We start from the raw sequence: 22152 nt of genomic DNA, 5'->3' as shown, positions 1-22152 counted from the left end.
CACAGCATTGGCTTCCCTGTGCTGGCGCTGTTCTATTCATGTGAATGTACCTGATGGTCCATTTGCTTCAAATTTCCCACCAAAAAAAGCCTTTGTGAGAAGCTGATATTTAAGGAATAGTTGTGGTAGTATCTACTCGCTTGTTGAGGTCACAGCTCAGATTTGAAAAAAACTGAATAGAGAAATACAATATAGCTGTGATATGTGAAGATGCACCTTGTGTCACTGCTGGCAACAGCACAAAAGTATTGCAGGGCACCTATTGAAATCAGTAGAAGTCTTCAATTGTCTTCATTGCCCTCAATAAGTGAGTCTCTAATAAAGAATCTACTAAATATAATCCTTGGATCCACCCAAAATGGAATGGATCAGTGGATTGGTATAGCCTACAATAAGACTGAACGTGGATGGATCACTCAACTAGATTGCTCTTAAATAGGCAGTGTCATTTCAATAAACTGTATACAGATCATCAGTATAAGCCCCCCCATATACATTAGATGGTCCACGTATGAAGTTCTACTAAATAGTGTACCTTATCGCACCCCTGCTCCACAGCTTGCTCATGCACATCTACAGGTAGCGGTTTTCTCTTGCAAAGATATGGAAACTTCTTCTCACACATCTTGTCGGCCCAGTGCCCATCCTGTATAGAAACAAGTGAGGCTAATTCATTATTCCTTGTAAAAACTTAATGGGATTGTGGTCTTTTCCTTGCGTTATGTAATGGTCAGCCCCATTTACTTCAGTGAAACTGAGCTTTAAAGGAGAAGTCCAGACATATTTAACATCCGGCAGCCGGCAGGGGCGGGGGGAATTTGATCCAGGAGTATGAACTTACCTCTCCCCATGCCTGTGGTGAGAGGTAACACCGAACTCACAACCCATGCCGGAAGGCATTTTCCAGTGAGTTGTGATGAAGTCCCGGCTGATGGACTGGCCGCTCAGCCAATCAGTGACTGGAGCTGCGTCCCACCCCAGTCACTAACTGTTTGAGCAGCCAATCCGTCAGCCAGGTCGTGACATGTCAGTAGATCAGTAAATCAGCTATGTTTTTCTAATCCTGGATAACCCTTTTTAAGTAATGGTTCCTACTTTGTAATTTTTGTTTCTACATTACAGGAATATATTCAGGTTGTACCTTAGCAGATAAAGCCACACAATCTTCTTGTTTGTTGGTCAAGTGAGACGGTTCTCCTCTTTGCCATGTTGTATATGTCACTGGTGATCCATCGCTCCACTCAAAAAAGAGCTGAGTCTTCAAATCGTTCAACCCAATCCAAACAAATTCAGCGTCCCCTAGAACAAAGAAAAAAAATTGTGACGTTTTGGTAATCTAAAACGTCTAAACGTCTAAAAATCTAAATCTAGCAGCCTGCGGAAATCACATTCTGACCACAGATCGGAAAAATGGACTAGAAATCTTATAATCATTCAAAAGAATATCAAAAACGAAGTGGCCCCTCAAAGATTATTATTTGTTGAGGCTATGTTCCCACAATGGGAAAATGATGGCCATGTTTGTGTACATCATCTTTTTTTGTCGGTTTGATGGTAATTGTTTTAGGACGGGCATCATTTTGAGGTCAAATAACGTCTGTTATTTCATAATTAAGGCCGTTGAGGTACAAATAATGTCCGTCATTATGAAATAATGGCCGTCACATAGCCCAATTCAAAGACATTGATACATATTCTGCGGTTGGAAAGCCAGAAAAATCCACCGTAGAAAGGTTATGTGCAGATTACAGATTATATCAAAATTTGATGCTCCCATCAGTGGAGAAAAATCATCATCAAAGATTCTTCAAAATGTCCTACAGGTCAGTTTCCTGGTGTCAGGTCAGTTTCTGAAGCAAAACATCTGCAGTAATTCTGCTACATGTGAACATACCCAAAACCCTTTCAGGACTGGGCTAACTTTGGCCATAAAAAGGTTTTTTGGGAAAAGTAAGAGATCGCGGGGGTTCCGACCTCCTTACCCCCCCCCCCCCACCCCCGCCGATCTCCGTATCAGGCCCCAGCTTCTCTGTTATGAATAGAGCTGCGGGTACAGGAAGTCTATGGTTGTCATAGCTACCCTTGGGGCTCTGCAATCGCTTTGTACAGCCTCAATGATGAACACAGAGGGAGGATTCTCCCTCTGTTCTCCCTATAGATGCTGTGGTCGCACTGACTGCAGCATCTATAGGGTTAACTGCATCCACTTCACCCAAGGAGGCATTTTTGTGGTGCATTCCCATTCATGGACGTACAGTCACGTCCCTGGTCCTGAAGGGGACAAGAGGTGGTGGGTTTCAATCTCAATCAACGCGTACGTGGGTGATGTCTAATGTATGCACAATGTTGCATTTTACGGCTATTAGACATGGTGTCGGATGTGGAGCACCCCTTTTACTGCCCATATAATTGTTTTTGAAAGGGTTAAAGCAATCCAGCGAGTGTTAATATTATTGCAATGGAGGTCATGGAGGTCCTTGGGTTGGGACCCCACCAAGCACACAATAATATGCAAACCTAAGCATAGGCCATCAATGTAAAATTCAATATAAGCTGAACCATGTTGTGAGGGGATCTATCAAGTAACAGTGACTTCTGTGTAATTCATATATACAGTATATGAATTCAATAATTACGTACCGAACTCAAACTGTGAGGTAATAAAGCTTGATTCTTCAACATTGTGCAAACTTGCAAGATCCCCCTCTTCTTTCCTGCACGCTAACATGGCGTCCTTCCAGATCATAGTTTCTTTAAGCAACGTATAGCAGTATCCATTATAGGGTATCCAGGATGCTGGACAAGTGATTGCATCATTAATCCCTGTAACGAGATATAAGACCATGTATGACCATTGTCCACTTACGGTTAGGCTACGTTCACACAGAGCAAAAGGAGCGGATTACGCAAGGAAATATTTCCGCCTGAAATCAACTGACGCTGAATTCCGAGCAGAATATAAGCAGAATGCAAGCAAATTCCCTGCGTATTCTGCTAGGAAAGTGTTCAGCTCGTAATCAGCTCTTGACAAATTCAGCGCGGAATACTCGAGGAATCCGCGCTGAATCCGCATGCATTCAGCGCTGAAATTCAGCGAGTATTTGGTGAGTAAACTAGACTATACCAGAACATATACTAGAATCCTCCTCCCCCCCTTTTTCCCCATTTCCGCGCTGATTCAGCGAGTAATTTCCGCTTGTATTACGCTTGTATTCCGCGCTGAATCCGCGCTGAATCCGCACTGAAACAGAAAATCAGAGCCCCATTGATTTGTATAGGCTTCCGCTAGCGGAAGAATGAACATGTTCATTCTTCTGGCGGAAAGCGGATTAGTTCAGTGCGGAAATTCCACTGTGTGAACTGCAGAGCAGAATTTCCATTCAACACAATGGAAATTAGCTCTGCACCTATTTTAACGGCTGAAATTTCAGCGCTGATTCAGCGCAGAAATTCAGCTGCTTTTGCTCAGTGGGAACGAGCCCTTAGGTTTTAAGCAGACATTATCGGTAGTGTAATCCTGAAAGGTATGTTTTATATTGTCCATAATGGCTTTTACAGTAGGTTATTGGAAATGGAGAGAAAATAATTTTACACTTAAATATACTATGATATCAACCTGTCAAATTCAAGACTTTAACAATAAAAAGTTTTAGATGACCATGCACCCCCTACTATAGGGAAAGATGTGCATCCAATAAAGGATAATTTTTTGACAGGTCAGAATTGAGTGATCAGCCCTTGAGCGTTTGATCATTTATTGGCTGATCGCTGTCCTTATTATATGGGGTGATTGGACTGTGTAATGGAGCCTTTAGCAATTTAGTTATTTAAATGCCTTAAAGGACAAGTCTTGCAAATTCTAAAACTTGGCAGCTGGCAGGGGCAGGTGGGAAAATTGATAACAAGTACTAACTTACCTCTCCCTGTGTGAGTGGCGGGACTGGTCACAGGACCCCCGCTAGGCTCTGGAATCTCCAGAGCTGACTCTCGGCTGATGGACTGGCCACTCAGCCAATCAGTAACTGGGGCGGGACGCCTCTCAATCTCGGGGGGGATATGCCTTCCGGCGGGGGGTCCTGATGTCGGTCCTGATGCTCTCCGTGGGCACAGGGAGAGGTAAGTTCGTACTTGTAATGAAATTCCCCCCTGCTGGCTGCCGTGTTTTAGAATCTGCCAGACTTCTTTTTTAACCCCTTAATGACATGGGGCATACGTTTATGCCCCTGGCCTGGCCGCCTAGGCCTTAGCAAATGGGCATAAAGGTGGCCGCCCACATCTCCGGTCACTTACCAATCTGGACCAGCGCAGCGTGTCTGCGGGGGTCCCGATCGCATGACTTTACTGCCAGAGGTCTCTTACCTTCCTCTGTGCAGTCAGGTCTTCAATCCTCTGATAGAGTCTGCCATAGGCCACAGACAGGCCCTATCAGAAGATCACAGATAACACTGATCCCTGCTATGCTATGGCATGAGCAGTGATCAGTGTATGTAATACAATGTATGTATGTAAAAGCCCCCTAAGGGGACTACAAAAGTAAAAAAAAAAAAAAACAATAAAAGTTTTAAAAAATGTCGCCCCATACGACCCCGTCGGTGAAAAAATAAAAGCGCTAAAAGAGTCACAATAGGGCCATTTTAAATATACCTATTTGCAAAAAAAAAGTTTTACTGCTAATAAAAATAGTAAAACGTTAGAAAACCTAGTAAACATGCATATCTCTGTGTTCAGACCGACCTATAGAATAAAGAAAAAATGTCAGTTTTACTGTAAAGTGCATTACGTAAACATGGAACCCCCCCCAAAATTTGCGGAATCACATTTTTTGACCCAAATTCACCCCATAAATGATATTCTGGGGGTTCCGTCATTCATTTAATGGCAGAATGAAAGATGCCATTAGAAAGTAGACCTGTTCCTGGAAAAAAAACAAGCCCTCACATGGCCCTGTAGGTGGAAAAATGAAAGAGTTATGGGTCTTAGAAGGCTAAGAGGAAAAAACGAAAACGCAAAAGTGACAATTGGCCCGGTCCTTAAGGGGTTAAGGAGATTGAGAGTATATCTTTTTCCTACCTGAAGGTGGAACATAAGAGGCGGAGCTGTTGCCTTTTTTACAGATATAACCCAATTTTTGTGAGCACTCCTTGCTCTCCCATTTGCCGCTCTTCCCAGGATTGAGTGATGCACAGTTGATTCCAGGTTCTGTTGACGGATTTCCTGTTGCAGAAGACAAAATGTTTGCATCAAAAGGGACATAAATTCAGTAGGTGACTACTTGAGGTTTTTGAGAATGTCCATCTCCGTAAATTTGTTGCTTCCCAGGATAGATTATAATAATGTGATTATATTGAAGGCTAGATAAGTGGTTCTTTATAATTTACCATGCAAAATGCCAACGTCAATATTTACCTGGAACCCAGTTGAGATATCTAAATGGACCTCCACTGTCCCATCTCCATCCAGCATTAAAGTCCAGACTGTTGAGCCCCATCCATAGGACAGCACTAAGAGCATTGGTCAACCCTATAAAATAAAACCAATTAACACACTTGATTCAATTATCCACAATGTTGATCTAGAAAATAGAGTAGGGCCATTGTAAGTTATAAAACATACAAGTAGGTATCAACCTAAATATACCCACCCACCCCCTCTACAACATAGTAGAGGACACCATGGGGTCCACAGACTGGTATGATATGTGATATGCTATCTGGCCATTAGTGGATAAGTAAATTATTGTAAGTTTTGTACCCAAAGAAGGGAATTTGTCACTAGGTTTATGCTGTCTTGAAAAGGCAGCATAAACTAGTGGCAGAAATGCTGAACAGATCATTGTATTACTTACATCATTGGGTTAAGTCATTCTCCTAATATGCAGGAGAATAGAATTCATGCCGCAACCTTCTCCCTGCTCTCCAGCTGCTGATTGACAATTGACTGCCTATATACAGCATGGATAAATAACTGCCAATCAGCAGCTAATGGGTAGAGTTTGCTGGAGATCATGAATATCCAGGACTACTGAGCACATGCACATAGTAGAGAGGACTACATACTGTCCATGTTGTTCAGGAGGATATCTCCGAATCAGCTGCACAGAACAATGTAAGTGATACATCATTCTGTTAAGCTTCTCTGCCACTAGTTTATTTTACCCTTAAAGAGGACGCCATAAACTTAATCACTCTTTAATAGTGATGAGCGAATACTGTTTGATCGAATAGATATTCGATCGAATAGTAAGGTATTCGATCTATCAAATATTATCGAATAGTTTGCCAAATATTCGATAAATATTCGATAAACGTTCAAATCCCCCAGCTTCAGGTTTTTACCTCCAAGTGGTCGAATAGATGTTTTTCAATAATCGAATACTTGTTCCCATAGACTTTAATGGGATCGAATATTTGATCGAATATTCGAATATTCGGGAGATATTCGTACGAATATCGAATATTCGAATATTTCACTATTCTCTCATCACTACTCTTTAATCATTTACTTTAAGATATCCTATGCGATTCACCATGCACACAATTGTGTCCATCTCCTATAGATCCTCTATATTGCTCCTTACCTGAGATGTAGGATTGTTCATGTAGTTCGGTTATACTCAGCAGTTCGGCATCTTGTTGCTGGCAGCTTCTCCTGGCCTGGTACCAAGTGAGGGCTGAATCGGAGTTAATCTGATAGTTGACACCAGTAACTGAATCTGTGGTCCACATGTTCTCAGATGTGGCTGAGAAGGAAACATTGAAAGTTTTATTGATGCTTTTCAGTCTTAAATACTCTACCTTGTTCCTAGTATGTTTGCTACTTTCTTTAGGTAATGGTGGATTGGAGGACTCTGAAGTGCTTGAGATCTGTCATTGGGTAAATTAGTTTTTTTTCTATTGGTGGCAGGAATGGAATACCAAATCATAGACGTAGACCAAACTTTGCGAACTTTTAGGGAGAATGGATGGGCCAGACCATGTAAGTTGTAATGGGTGGTGAGGACCAGTGCAGAGATCCCTGTTCCCATGGTCCTTGCAAGCACAAATTGAGGAAATAACCCAAGGATTATGGAATATAAGTGAACCTACTGAATTTATTTCAACATTCATAACCAGCTTTAAGTTCCATTATAACCTTTTGGTTTCCTATTACAGGATGGAGAGAGAGTACATTCATTACTTTGTTTGTTGCTATGATGAAGCTCTAAGATCTCAAAGACTTGTTGACTGACCACTAATCCTTCTAACTTCTCCATACTCACTTCCTCATTTACGCTTTTTGAGGCAGAGTTGGGAAACCAATTTTTTACCCACTATATATATATGGATATATTTAAAGGGAACCTATCGCTGAAAATGCATAATTGAAAATACAGGCCAATCTGCGGGCAGCACGGTATAGAGCAGGAAAAGCTGTGCAGATTGATATATAGTTACGCAGGAAAAATTTACGGAGAACGTGTCCTTCATGATAATGTCTTTTCACTCTGGTCATATAGGCAGTGCTGGTCTATTACAAGATTATTGTTTGTGAACTGAACACATATGTTACATAGTTACATAGTTAATATGGTTGAAAAAAGACACATGTCCATCAAGTTCAACCAAGGAGGGGATGGATACAGGGAAGGGGGAGGGGTGATAGGTTCTATACATATGCATTTATATTATTTTGCTCTAAGAACTTGTCTAGCCCTGTTTTGAAGCCCTCTACTGTTTTTGCTGTGACCAGATCCTGTGGTAGACTGTTCCACAGATTCACAGTTCTCATGGTAAAGAAGGCTTGTCGCCTCCGGAGATTGACCCTTTTTTTCTCCAGGTGGAGGCAGTGCCCCATTGTCTCTCTAGGCGGAGGCAGTGCCCTCTTGTCTCTCTAGGCGGAGGCAGTGCCCCCTTGTCTCTCTAGGCGGAGGCAGTGCCCCCTTGTCTCTCTAGGCGGAGGCAGTGCCCCCTTGTCTCTCTAGGCGGAGGCAGTGCCCTCTTGTCTCTCTAGGCGGAGGCAGTGCCCTCTTGTCTCTCTAGGCGGAGGCAGTGCCCTCTTGTCTCTCTAGGCGGAGGCAGCGCCCCCTTGTCTCTCCAGGTGGAGGCAGTGCCCCCTTGTCTCTCTAGGCGGAGGCAGTGCCCTCTTGTCCTTTGAGGGGGTTTTACCTGGAACATCTTTTCCCCATATTTCTTGTAGGGGCCATTTATATATTTAAATAAATTAATCATATCTCCCCTTAAACGTCTCTTCTCCAGACTAAACAAATGTAATTCTTTTAATCTCTCCTCATAACTAAGATGCTCCATTCCCCTTATTAGTTTAGTTGCCCGTCTTTGTACCCTCTCCAGCTCTAGAACGTCCTTTTTATGAATCGGGTTCCAAAACTGGACAGCATACTCCAGATGAGGCCGCACCAAAGCTTTATAAAGCGGTAATATTATATCCCTGTCCCGAGAGTCCAGGCCTGTTTTAATGCATGACAATATCCTGCTGGCCTTAGAAGCAGCTGACTGACATTGTGTGCTGTTCTGTAGTCTATTATCTACAAGTACACCCAGATCCTTCTCCATCAGCGACTCTCCCAGAGTAACTCCCCCTAGGACATATGATGCATGCGGGTTATTAGTACCCAGGTGCATAACTTTACATTTATCCACATTGAACCTCATTTGCCAAGTGGACGCCCAAACACTCAAGGTGTCTAAGTCATCCTGTAACATCTGAACATCCTCTTTAATTCAAGTTCAGAGCTCCTCCTCCGCTATAGCTCCCTCTCCAAATTTAGTGCATAGGACCGCCCACTTGACTACTTAACCCAGAATAAGCTGTTATTTACACTAATGTCAACATATTCCAGAGCAATCACTAAAGACCATATACTGTAGCTATCTGTTCAGCTCCCCCGGCCTTATTACATACCTACAGATTGGACTGTATTTTTACTGTGACAGGTTCCCTTTAAGAGGGTTGACCTCATTCACTGGTAAAAAGATTGTATGGCAAAAGCAAAATGTCATTTACATTAGAAAATGTGTGCCTGGACATAAGAAAGATCAATGGGTGCCGCTTCTTCAAAGTTTTGTAATGTAATTATCGGGTATGGTGGGATTTTTTCATTGTTTAGATGTTTGGCAATTGGTCATGTAGCATTCTGATGCAACATGTGACCCCAGTCCTTAAAGGGGTATTCTGAGGGGGTTTAAACAGGGCTCTTAGTTTTGAATTGGATCGACATGTGTGTTGCCGATTCTTTCATTATCTATGGAGCTGCCACATATAGCCAAGCGTAACGCTTGCCCACCTTAGCAGGTTTTTTAGAAAATGAATAGATTAAAGACATGCGAAACAACCTGCAAAGCAATGGAGTTGCAGGTCTATCGGTAAGACCCCCCCCCCCATGGTCCCACACTGTTAATTTATGTTGGGATTAGAGATGAGCAAACCTCAAGCATGCTCGAGTTCATCCAAACCCGAGCGTTCGGCATTTGATTGAAGTTGGATAAAGCTCTAAGGTTGTCTGGAAAACATGGATACAGCCAATGACTATATCCATGTTTTCCACATAGCCTTAGGGCTTTATCCAACTTCAGCAGCCACAGCTAATCAAATGCCGAATGCTCGAGGTTCGCTCATCTCTAGTTGGGATCTCCCTTTTTACTTAGCAAATAATTATGTGATGAATGAAAACAACCACTGACGGAGTTACACACTGATGTGTCTGGAGAAGCGTTGGATAACGCGAAACAGCTGTCACCTAATTACATTATGGCCGATTGGCGTCTTGCCTGCTAGCTGTATGCATTCATGAATTTGCTGAAATAAATATGAACGATGCTCTGCACGATTTGATGGTGAGTGCCGCTCCTTCATATTTACACACTGATGTGTCATTCTCCTCTGCAGTCTACAAAGCTCCACAAGCCTTAGACTGTTCCTACTACTGCAAAATACAATAAAAGCAAGTGATTCCTCTTAGAAAAACTATCTGCCTATTATTCCTGTTATTCCCTCTTTTGTAAATGAGGCCCCAGAGAACCGATCTGCGACCAATTATCTGGTGGTTCCCTCTGAATGAGGAGGAAACCACAATGACACGCTGACACGTGAAAGGATTTCTTTTTTGTCGACTATTGTTTACTTTGACCCTTTTCCTAGGATATAATCTGGAAAGCTATGCAAGCATACAGGAGAACAGGAAAAAGGAAGCCACTCACTTTCTAACTGGACCTGAAGGTCACTTCCTCCTCCAATATAAAAAAAAACTGCCTGTAACTAGTTGCCATTGTACTAGATGTAAAATCTCAGGAGAGAAAAAAAGCTCATTTCTAAACTTTTTTGTATTGAAGCAAAAAATGAAAACAATATCAGATAAATAATAATAATAATAATAATATTAAATAGAAAATACATGACAATGTTGAGGGACCCTAAATAAAAGCTTTTTAACCCCCTTTTAATGTATTATTCATATAAATGGCCAGAAACATTTGAGCCTTTTTAGTACATGGAGCTTTAGGGCTGGAATCACATGTGCAGTTAGGAGATAGGATAGAATATAAACTGGAAACAAAATCTAAAAGAAAACTTTTTTTCATTGTGGTTTTTGCAAAAAACACCTATGAAAAATAATAACAGATGTCAGCCTATAAGCTCATACATGGCCGCATTATGGACCGAGACTCTATAGATTTATAGCATAATCTTTAATATTATGAATAAAAATAAAATTATTAATAATAATAAAAACATTTATTTTACATAAAAAATATATATATATTTTGATTATTATATTCGCAGTTAGACCTGCATAAGGTTGTAGGAGATCACTTAAATTTTTATTTTTAGGAAGGGAAATAAGTCCCCATCTTGAGAATATAAGCCTGCTAATACCTAGCAGATATTGATGCTATCGCCTGATCTAGTACAAACTATAACAACCAGTAGCATTGCTGGGCACTAGAGGTGAACAAAGCAGCTGGAAATTTGTTTTGTAAGGTTCGCAAATTTTGGGTCAAATTTAATTTAATATTCGCAAATCAAATCTTAGCGAATTTCAATAAAACAGCCAGACTATAGTAGCTACATAACTGGGACTATTACAGATGGACGAATTTGTTAACGCATGTCAAAAAGTGTCAAAAATCGGAAAATCACAATTTAAAAAAAAAAAAAAATTTAATCAGCCGGTCAATTATTCCATTTCAGCCATGGACAGCAGTGGACCTTGGTGGAACAGCGGCGTAAAATATATATAAGCTTTTTAATAAACCATTGAACATGTTCCTAAATAGCACACTCAGTTCACTAATGAAAATTAGTTTTTGAACACAGTAGGAGTGGAGTGCAAGCACTGATTATGTAAGGCGCATAACTCAATAGGAGTTTACAGTACCCAGTGCCCAGTGAGTGATTAATGTGGACTTTGTCTTCACTGGTCCCAGTGAATTCCTATAGGCACCCAGTTACTTGGTAAACTGGACACTTGGTTGGCAGCTACAACAAACAATCCCCCACAATCGGCCCTCCGATCCTATCCTCTCCTCTCTGTCCCTATATCGCTCTGTTAGTCTCTCCCTGCTCTGCTGTAACTGCCTGCTGCCATCCTGCTTTTTCCTCCACACACAGCCGACTGGCCGCCTCCGTTACCTAATCTCCTTATATAGAGGGGAAGGTGATGACATCACAGAGGAGCCTGCAGCTGATTGGACGGGCGCTGGGGGTTATGGTTAATCCCTTTCTCCAGTGACCTTTTTTTTGTGAATTTCCTTAACGAATCCGTGTGACAGCGCAATTCTCTGCAGGACTTGCTTTGCTCATCTCTACTGGGCACCATGTAATTGGCAGTCAGGAAGCTAAAGATGGTGAGGAGCCTTCTGGCCTTGTCTTTGTAGAGAAGACTAAATCTGCAGACTCTTTATCCCCATGTATGAAAAAATTTCCCAGAATTGCTTCTACTGCACCACAATCATGGTTGTTTAACCTTTAAAAGTCACCTCTATCCACCCCCTCCCCTCAAAAAAAATTAAAAAAAACCCTGAGATGTTACAAAAAATGGCTTAGGGTTCCCTGATTACTCTCATTTGTACATTTCCTTAATACGTCCTCCCGTTTGCGACTTTATTGTAACAACTCAGGTAATAGTCAGATGTATGTGAACTTAAAGGGGTTGGCCACCTTTGTATAAGACACCATCAGAGTGAGCCTTCACTGCATTCTGGTTCTTTATAACCATACCACTCCACCCCCACTGTGCCTCCAACCTGGTGTCTTGGTGGACGGCTCCTCCATCCATACATGGCGTCCTGTGGAGGAGCATGTGATGATACAAATCACTCTACCCCTTCCACTGCACCTATGCCCCTTGCACAATGAAACGTTATGTATTATCACATGCTCCTCCGTAGGGTCCTATGCATGGACGGAACAAATTTTCCTGTGAATACCCCTTTAGTTTTAGAAATGGGAGTAAATATCATGATGGGCGTGATTATACAATCAGTTAGCGGGAATGTTTTACATGGTATAGTTAACACACACCACCCGACTGTATAATCACACCCAATCACTCCCATTATTAAAATTAGGTTCACGCCCATCTGATTATTAACTGAATTGTCAGACAAACTAAAAACCCACATACTGTATCTCAGTAACTGGAGGGAGTATCAACAAGAAACCGTAAAAAGGCTATGTTCACACAAAGTTTTTTCCGCTCCGTTTAAAATGACGTCCGTTACTTTGAGTCTAAAATAAGGGACGTTTTTTAGCTGTCTGGCCTCCCCTTATTGCAATAACTGGTGTTTGCACATTATTCTAGTTTGGGTTACTAATTGCTCTTTGGGTGTGGCTTAATTGAAAAGTCCATTGAATTTAATAGTAAAAACCGAGAAAGAACAGTAGAAAAAGAAAAACTGTGTGTAAACAACTAATAAAAAAGTCAGCTGTTTGCAAAAGACGTCCGAAAATAATGATCATGTTCATTATTTTGACGTCCACTGTAAAAACGTCTGTAATTCAATGCATTGGACGTCCGTCTTCCCATTGACTTCAATGCATTGCCATTGCAGTCAGTTAAATCCCAGCAAAAACTGACATTTTTTTTTAATATGAAAATCGCCCACCTTTTCATTAATTTTGACGTTGTGTGAACCAAAGCTAAAAGGTGTGGTGATATTTAAAATTGTAAGAAAACTTACCCCAGATCGCTATGAAGTCAATGGGATTTTTAAAATGTGACCATGGTGAGAATTAAAAAAAAAAATAAATAAATAGAAATAAAATAGTACATGTGAATACTTCAGCTTTAGGATAATGGGATCTGACATGAACGCCATTAGAGGTAGGGAACTTGCTGACAATGTAGGAAACATGGAAACCTGGTGATCTGAAGCTCTTGTTGACAGAAACATTATCAGAGGTGAATGACCGGAGCAGATGTTTGATGTTATGCTGCTAATGTGCATTGTCCGTGCCTAAAATAACAAATGTATCACCGGGCAAGTGCTAACTCCCCCCCTTCGAGAAAAACAATGGAAAACGTGTATTGTTATAGTTTTGAGTAAAATAGCACTCACATGTGACGCGGCAAAACTGTTGTTATGGCTGTAGGCCAAGATTGTTACCATCCTCTTATCTAATTGTATACTCACCCTGTATGCACTCTGAGCAGAATGGGAGAGATTTATGGGTGGGTGGGGGGGTCATAGGATGCAAACATACAGGGGTCAACAGCATTTGAGAAAATGAAGCCAAATTTATCTAAATGGTGAATATTAGTGATGAGCAAACTTTCTGAATGTTTGGGTTTAGCCAAACCCGAGCATATGGCAATAGACTCTGGCTAAACCCGAACATTCAATGAGTTCACTCAACACTAATTAATTTCAATTACTAGATGGTAAATTTATAAAATACATTTTATAAATTTGTAAAATACATCCCTAAGCTATGTTCACATGTATTAATCACAGCCGTTGTTGTCCATTTGCAACAACGTCCGTGATTAATATAAAAGTTGCACTGCAGTCAGAGAGAATCCCGGCCAGAGTGTATACACATAATATACACTCCAGCCGGGATCCCAAGGGGCCGCAGGAAAAACTGACATGTCAGTTTTGTGCAGCCACTCAGGCCCGCTTCTGCCATGAGGCGGAATGAGCCTTCCGCCTCAGGCGGCAGATTTTGTCCCCCCTGCTGTCATTTTTGTTAAGTATCACTTAACAAAAATGACAGCCGCTGCTCACCTGTCCCGTCGCCCGCGCTCTCCACATCCCGTCAGGTCCCGCGATGTCACCCGGCAGCTGTCACGGACCTCCAGGCTGTGGTGAGTGCCCGGGGTCGGTGGGGGACGCGCTCCACGCGACCTGATCACCCCACTTACTCACCTCAGCCTGGAGGTCCGTGACAGCTGCCAGGTGACATCGCGGGACCTGACGGGATGTGGAGACAGCGGAGAGCGGGGGCCGGCTGCGGCGTGGGACAGGTGAGCCGTTTGTATGCGGGGGAGGGGGGGGGGGCTTGCCGGCAGAAACCCCAGAATCGGCCCTGCAGCCACTATTAATTGAATAGCAGCCGCACAACACTGATAGCTCACACAATGCTCATACAATGTTCCGGCCGCACTCTCCATTGTCGGCTATGGTGAATTGGGATGCGGGCGCACACGGATGCGCCCATATCGCAATTCAGCACAAATGAAGTTTATCCGGCTGGTGCTGCAGTACTGGCCAGGATGATCTTCACTTACACCGGCCGTTCTGTGACACGGCCGGCGTCTTAAAGTGTGTAAACCCGGTCTTAATTTGGACAATGTCCTGTGCTGTACATTGTACAGTATATTGACAATGCCCCTCCTTATGATGAATTATAGTGGCAAAATAATGCTATAGAATACGGCATGGAGAGAGAGGAGCGGCTGCACATCCCACCTATGGCTGACACTAATGCCGCTAGGCCTATTTAAAAAAACCAACGCCAGGATGTCGGCATATAATTTGATCAAACCATATTGCCCCGTGTACCACGTGCAGGTCCCCTGGCTCACACGGGTCCCTACGCTAACTCCACATTGTGTCGGTCAGCGACTGCCAACCCCGTAAAGCGTGCACATGCAGGGAAGGGAGGCCATGGAATGGCCCCGCAACCCCAATGTCACAGGACCAAACCCAAAATGCCCCCCCCCATAACCCAGCCAGCGCCACCGGCGGGGAAGGCTGCCCCCAAACAACACAAGTATGAATATGGTATTGCACTCACCATGACTGCTGCAGACAAAATGGGGAAGATAGGAGGTACTGACATGTGACCACAGGTATAATAATATATAGAGCAACACTACAACTAACCAACAATAAATTGCTCGAATAATATGGACATTACCAATTACTGAGTGTGTGTCAGTACCCACTGATCCAATCATGAGGATAGGTCATCAATACATTTTTCCTGGGCCTTACAATAAATCAGTTTATTACTCACATGTAGATGGACAAAATCCATACATTTTGTCCTTATCATATTCCATAGTCGTAGAGCACCACAGTTTTCCATCTGATCGTCCAGACGTCGTACAGTCTGCATACCATTTGTTATCAAACTTGAAGGGGAACACACAGGGCTGACCATTGGCATTTCCACCCAAAGTGAATATCTCTGTGGGGAAAGAAAACGCAGCATTGTTCATATCAAGGGTATGATGGGATATCAGGAATCAGGTATGTAATAGAGCACCTTACCGAGAAAATGAGAATGAAGGTATGTCTCTTACCTAAACCCTCGGCGCTGTTCCCGCGCATATTTTCTTTTACTCCTTGGTTCGGAAAGACCGTTAGGAGCACTGCTCCGCCCCCATAGCACCGATCCACCCCCAGCTGGCCCGCCCCTTCTAATGATTATCAATGGAGAGGGCCGGAATCGAAGCTATGGGGACAGGGCAGTGCTCCTAACGGCCTTACCGGATCAAGGAGTAAACACCTAACTGCACAGTAACAGCGCAGAGGATGAAGGTAAGAGACATACCTTCATCCTCAGCGTCTCCTGCATAATAAGGGAATATCAGAAGGTTAGATTAGTCTTAACTGCTGATAGTTCCCCTTTAAGGGGAAAGTGGGCATCCATATGAGGAGGACAATCCTATTGACATCCTTAGGGTAGGTACAGAGATTTTCCTGTATTACATGAATTGCCAAAAAATAGCTATAATGTAGTATAGAAAGAAGGTAAACACTAGTTACTGGGGGGAAAAAAAATTTACAGGGGAGATTTATGAAACATGGTGTAAAGTGAAACTGGCTCAGTTGCCCCTAGCAACCAATCAGATTTTAATTTGCAGGACTCAAAGGAAAGTGCAGCAGACAATGGTTTTAGGTTTCCAGCTTGCTTTGTTCAGTCTATTAAACTCAATAGGCCCAGTGCCAGTACGTCAGGGAATACATCACATACTTTTTTGATAAGTTGCTGATATTTATTGGGAAAACGTGATGTGAATATTGCCTTTCAGATCTTAATATGGGACCAGGAGCTTCAAGTTAGAATTCCTGCGATTTTCATTGCAAATTAGTAGCTGTCCCCCCACTTAGTTGTAAGGTGACTCACAACGTCTTTTCCTGGCAAAGCAACCAGAAGATGCATAGTCTTCAGTACTTATCAGGTGCTGTATGTCCTACAGGAAGTGGTATTTTTTACAGTTTGGAGAGCAGGAAAGGTTTTCTATGTGGATTTGCTGCTGTTCTGGACAGTTCCTGACATAAACAGAGGTGGCAGCAGAGAGCACCGCGTCAGACTTGAAAGAATATATCACTTCCTGTAGGACATACAGTAAGACTTTTGATTTTTTATAGAAGTAAATTGAAAATTTTTGGCATTTTCTGGTACTAGTTGATTTGAAAGAAAAAATGTTTTGGTGAATAACCCCTTTAAGGAAGTTGTATATGTATAGAGGGTTGACTTCTGGTCTACCTTACATATCAAAGGCAGAAAATTTACAGCTACACCCCTCCCCCATATATTCCAAAACAGAGGGAAACATGCCTACCAATTAATGCACCATCCTACCCATGACATTATTACTTCCCCTGCACTATACTACATGTTAACTACATTGTATCATTGACCCAATGAATGGTGTGTCTTTTACCTTCATCCTCCGCGCTGTTCCCCTGCAGTTAGTCGTTTACTCCTTGGTCCAATAGGAGCACTGCCCCTCCCCAATAGCGCAGATCCGTCCCCAGCTGGCCCGCCCCTTTCAATGATTCATTAGGCTGCGGGCTTTGAAGTCGGCTCTGCTCAATGCCGCTCCTCCCCGGGTGCTGAAAAAAAAGTTGGATCCAGTCCTGGTAAACTAAGAGAAGTTTCCCACAATGGGATCCATCTTTTCCCAGCACCCGGAGAGGAGCGGCAAGCAGCGGAGCAGAATTCAAAGCCCGCAGCCTGATGAGTGGAATACAGATAGGAATGAAGTGCTTCGCTTCGTTCCTACTGTAAATTTGTTCATCTCTACTTGGAATTATAGTGGTAACATAAAAATATATGATGACCTCCTCTCTTCCCTGTTGTTTAGCTTCTTGGCCTTTAAGACTTGACTTTATGGCAGAGTTTAAAGGTCATGATAATGGGGGAGATTTATCAAACATGGTATAAAGTGAAACTGGCTCAGTCGCCCCTAGCAACCAATCAGATTCCACTTTTTATTTCTAACAGACTCTTTGGAAAATGAAAGGTGGAATCTGATTGGTTGCTAGGGGCAACTGGCCCAGTTTCACTTCACACCATGTTTGATAAATCTCCCCCAATGTGTTGTAGGTGAGAACATGCAATAAAGAAGTATTCCAACTTATAACCGTTACCTGATTGTGGAGGACCTGGGCCTGTCTCATCTCAGAATGAAACAGCAAGTTATGTGTGTATGTCGTTGCCCATTTATTGCCTATGGAGCTGCTGGAGACAGCTGAGCGCTGTCTCCATCAGCTCCATAGACAATGAATGGTGATGTGCGTAGGTCTTAGATTCTTATTCTCCAAACTGAGGTGAAACTCTCGTTCTCATTAGAGTTGATCGAACCTTGGGAAATCCTAGATTTGATCAAACTCAAACATTTCCGAACCTTCCGCATTTGATTCCCCATGCCTTCCCAGTCCATGGGGAAGTAGGAAACTGCCCAGGTACCGACTGGAATTCCGGGATACAGCCTATTACCTAGCCTGAATCCTGAAATTCCAGGTGGTACCCGGACACTCTCCTCCTTCCCAACCCTAGTTCTCATACAGAAAACTTTTTGACATGGACATTATTTACCTAATTCCAAAAAAAAGTATATTATAGTACTCCCTTACATCAGTGAGATGTTCTCCTTACCTTCATACGCCTTAGAACATAAATCATCCGGAGTCAAGTAGATTTTCCACCTGCTCCACACTCCCACGCCTTTGTAGATTACGACGTCTTCTTTTTTGTTCCCATAGTTCAAATGAAGAGGGGATCCCACAATCCCGAATAAAGTCTCATTTTTACATTCCCACTTTTGGAGGTCGCTGGAGCCGTCACACGTGTATAACGTCACCGCCGACATATCCGCTATGGACGATACACCCAAACATTGGGATGTCCCCACATTTATGAGCTGGTTTTTAGAAATCCACCGAAACTTCTGTCTACTTAACCTCTCCATGCACGGAGCTGTCGCGACCATGGTATTTCTAATATCTAGACATTTCTTGTGGTCTTCATTGTAGATCATAAATGTGTCGGAGTCTATAAAAAAAAAAAAAAGATTTTAGAATTTTCAAAAAATTTGGTGCAATTTGTACAATTTATTTTCACATGCCTTTTTATCTATGGGAATTATTAACCTTGATTTAGAGCAGCATTCCAATTGGGGCTCCCATGCACACTCAACAAGAACCATTGGAATCCTTATACTCTACGTTACTATACTCTATCGTTTCTTTGTGGAAGGGATGGCGGTAAAAGCTTAGTGGGAAAAAAACATTTGAATGGGGGAGCAATGCACAAAGCCCATAAATCCCTAGGGGGCTCTGTGAATGACACTGTGTGTAGGGGAAGACACCTGGTAATGATTGGGCATGTGTGAAGTGCACAAGTCAGAGGTACACAAGGGGAACAGTATGATTATATAGCAGTCGGCCATACTGCAAATTCATATAAACCCGGTGCTTCATCCAACCAAGTGCTGGGACCATGAATGTATGTTTAAAGCTATGGTTGGAGATTTTAAAGGGGTTATCCAGGCTTACAAAACCATGGGCTTTTTTTTTTCTCCAGAAACAGCATCACTCTTGGATGTGGGTTTGGCTGCTCAGTTCTATTTAAGTGAATAGAGCTGAACTGTAATACCACACACAACCTGAGGACATGGCAACTTAGGGTGGTATTACACGGGCCGATGGGGGCCCGATAATACCTGTAAACGAGCGCTGATCTGCTAGATCAGTGCTCTTTTACTGGGCCTATTACACGGCCTGATACTCGTTTAACAAGGGCTGCATGGACATTGTTACTGATGTCCTTGCAGCCCTTGCTTTAACTATATACTTTACCTATCCACGCTCCGGGGCTGCTCCTGCAGTCCGCCTCTCCCCGGGTCCCCCGCCAGCTGACAGGCCGCTCAGCCAATCACAGGAGGCGGCGTTCCCGGCCTGTGATTGGCTGAGCGACCTGTCAGCTGACAGGCCGCTCTGAAGCTAGAGCGCGCGGGACCCAAGGAGAAGCAGACCACAGGAGCAGTGGATAGGTAATAACATCGTCAGTCGCCGTCCGCGCACTGCTATTACATGTAGCGATGCGCGATCAGCACCCGACAATTATAGGTTCTAACCTATATCAACGATCAGCCGATGACATTGATCATCGGCGATCGTTGTCTTTATTACTCGGAGCGATAATCGGCCGAATCGGGCCAATTCGGCTGATTATCGTTCCGTGTAATAGTACCCTTACTTACTAAAATCTATAAAATCAGTTTTATACCAGCGCTGTAGTTGGTCCTGGTCACTCTCTTCTAGACATATGCCAGCTTTACCAAGAGTCCATCATTAGATGTCACTTGAGAATAGGCCTGGCATCCATATCTTTAGTACATAACCTCACAGCAACTAGAGGAGCATACTGATGGTCATCCTGTGATCTCTACCATCACGCCTTCCATGCCATGGCTTTCTTATGAACAGATGAACTATAGTGGTCAATAACTAATTTAAAATTTACGACTCTGATCCATTTTCTCAATTCAGCTCATGCCAGTAGCTAATAATGTTATAAGTCAATGGAGTGAATTAGCAGAGGAATCTACTTTAATGGTGCGTTCACACCTACAGGATCTGCAGCTGATTTTCTGCAGCAGATTTCATTTAAATAACTGAACACAGCATCAAATCTGCTGCAGATCCTGTAGGTGTGAACGCACCCTAAGGATGTTTTGCCTGGATCCACACAGTAGGATTATAGGTTGAACCTGATGGACATCTTCTTATGATAGATTTCCATACAGTCAAGGTTCCCAACTTTTTGTAGAACTTCCCCTGATTAGTGTAGGCAAATGCAAAAAATGCGTAGGGCACAGTGAGAAGTGATTTATGCTTCCTATTGAATGTCTGTCAGATTTGGAATGAGAGGACAATTATGGAATTATATCTAAGGTTGATCATGTACTGTACAATTATGGACTATGGGGAAGATTTATTAAACATGGTGTAAAGTAAAACTGGCTCAGTTGCCCCTAGCAACCAATCACATTCCACCTTTCATTCCTCACAGACTCTTTGGAAAATAAAAAGTGGAATCTGATTGGTTGCTAGGGGCAACTGAGCCAGTTTCACTTTACACCATGTTTGATAAATCTCCCCCTATGAGTATATTGACTTACCTACTGTATGCCATTGACTATCAGAATCAAATGTCACTGTACTATTAGGGATTAGTTATGAACGTACATGGTTGATATTGCATGAATAACTCTACGAGTGGTTTCCATGCTTTGTACTGAGATACACATTTTACTAACATAAAATTACACAGTGCTTACATTTAATTATCCAGGATTACAAAAACATAACTGCTTTCCTCCAAAAACAGCACCACACCTGTCCACAGGATGTGCATGGTATTACAAATCCACTGACTGAGTTGTATTACCACACACAAACTGAAGACAAAGGTGGCGCTGTTTACTGAAGGAGGCACCTCTGTTTTTCTAACGCTGGATATCCCTCCTAAATAACTTGCTGTGCACACAGAAATACTATATTACAATGCTCATGTGAACCTAGTAATAGGAAACATGTTGGTATTGTCTTAAGTAAGTGGTAAGTAACTATATCTGCATCTGAATGTAAGTTTTCTCCTTTTTACTGTGAAGAATACAAAGCAAAATCTATTACAGGTTGGACAGCTATCATGTATTATGTATAGTACTGGTCTCCTCGAATGCTCCAGGAACCAAATGTGATGGCAACACGTGCCCCCTCCCCCCCCTATGGTTATTCTCTTGCAAGTCCCACCATTGCTTTGATATCTCTAGTGCATTATAGTCCATGTAACGGCCAGTAGCTGAGTAGTCACCAAGAGGGCCTATATACTTCTATCAAGAATTTTATAAATTGCATAAAGTCTATTTCATGTCCTTTGTTCTTGCACTGCACCACATAACACAATGGACAATGTCCAGATGTCCTAAAATATCTAGAACCAAATGTACAACTCAGCACAGCAGAAGTAATAGACAGAAATCAACTCACCCAGCTGATAGGACGGCAAGATGAAGTATAGAAATAGGAGTAATATGGAGGCAGTCATTGTAAATATCTCATTGGTTTGGAATTAAAATCTCCTAGAAGTCCTAGAAGTTGGAGCTTAACCTGCCGGAGCAGCGAGCCTTCCCTTTACTTTAGGAAGATGACTGCGACATCCCGGGAAAGTTGTGGCCTCTAAATGATAAAGAAATATCCTGTCACATGGAACTTTAAAGCAAACAGGAACTCCCAGTCCTAACTTTGCTTTCATAAGCTAAATTTCTATTGACTGCAGCTTCACGTAAGAGGCTACAAAAGCCGCTGATGGTTTCATACTCCTCTATCGTGTGGTTTCTTGGAAACGATTTGATAATTCCTTGTACAATTGGTTTATTGGCCATCGTAGGAGCACATGATGATTTTATGGGAT

At 42.5% G+C, this 22152-nt stretch overlaps 1 protein-coding gene across 1 annotated transcript in view; it reads right to left on the bottom strand.

The window, feature by feature from the left end:
- Positions 1–21999, bottom strand: part of MRC1 (mannose receptor C-type 1) — a 54776-nt gene extending 32777 nt beyond the window's left edge. The window contains exons 1-9 of the mRNA XM_069959029.1: positions 21729–21999; positions 18331–18726; positions 15457–15630; positions 6578–6739; positions 5407–5520; positions 5071–5214; positions 2641–2823; positions 1142–1299; positions 536–646 (exon numbers count right to left, since the gene is read on the bottom strand). Of these exons, the coding sequence (XP_069815130.1) occupies positions 536–646; positions 1142–1299; positions 2641–2823; positions 5071–5214; positions 5407–5520; positions 6578–6739; positions 15457–15630; positions 18331–18726; positions 21729–21786 (1500 nt within the window). The 5' untranslated portion in view covers positions 21787–21999. The remainder of the gene's footprint in view (positions 1–535; positions 647–1141; positions 1300–2640; positions 2824–5070; positions 5215–5406; positions 5521–6577; positions 6740–15456; positions 15631–18330; positions 18727–21728) is intronic.
- Between the last annotated feature and the right edge of the window lie 153 nt (positions 22000–22152).

Source organism: Dendropsophus ebraccatus, chromosome 2 (assembly GCF_027789765.1).
Source record: "Dendropsophus ebraccatus isolate aDenEbr1 chromosome 2, aDenEbr1.pat, whole genome shotgun sequence".
Taxonomy (NCBI): Eukaryota; Metazoa; Chordata; class Amphibia; order Anura; family Hylidae; genus Dendropsophus; species Dendropsophus ebraccatus.
This window is presented reverse-complemented; position numbering and strand designations above follow the sequence as displayed.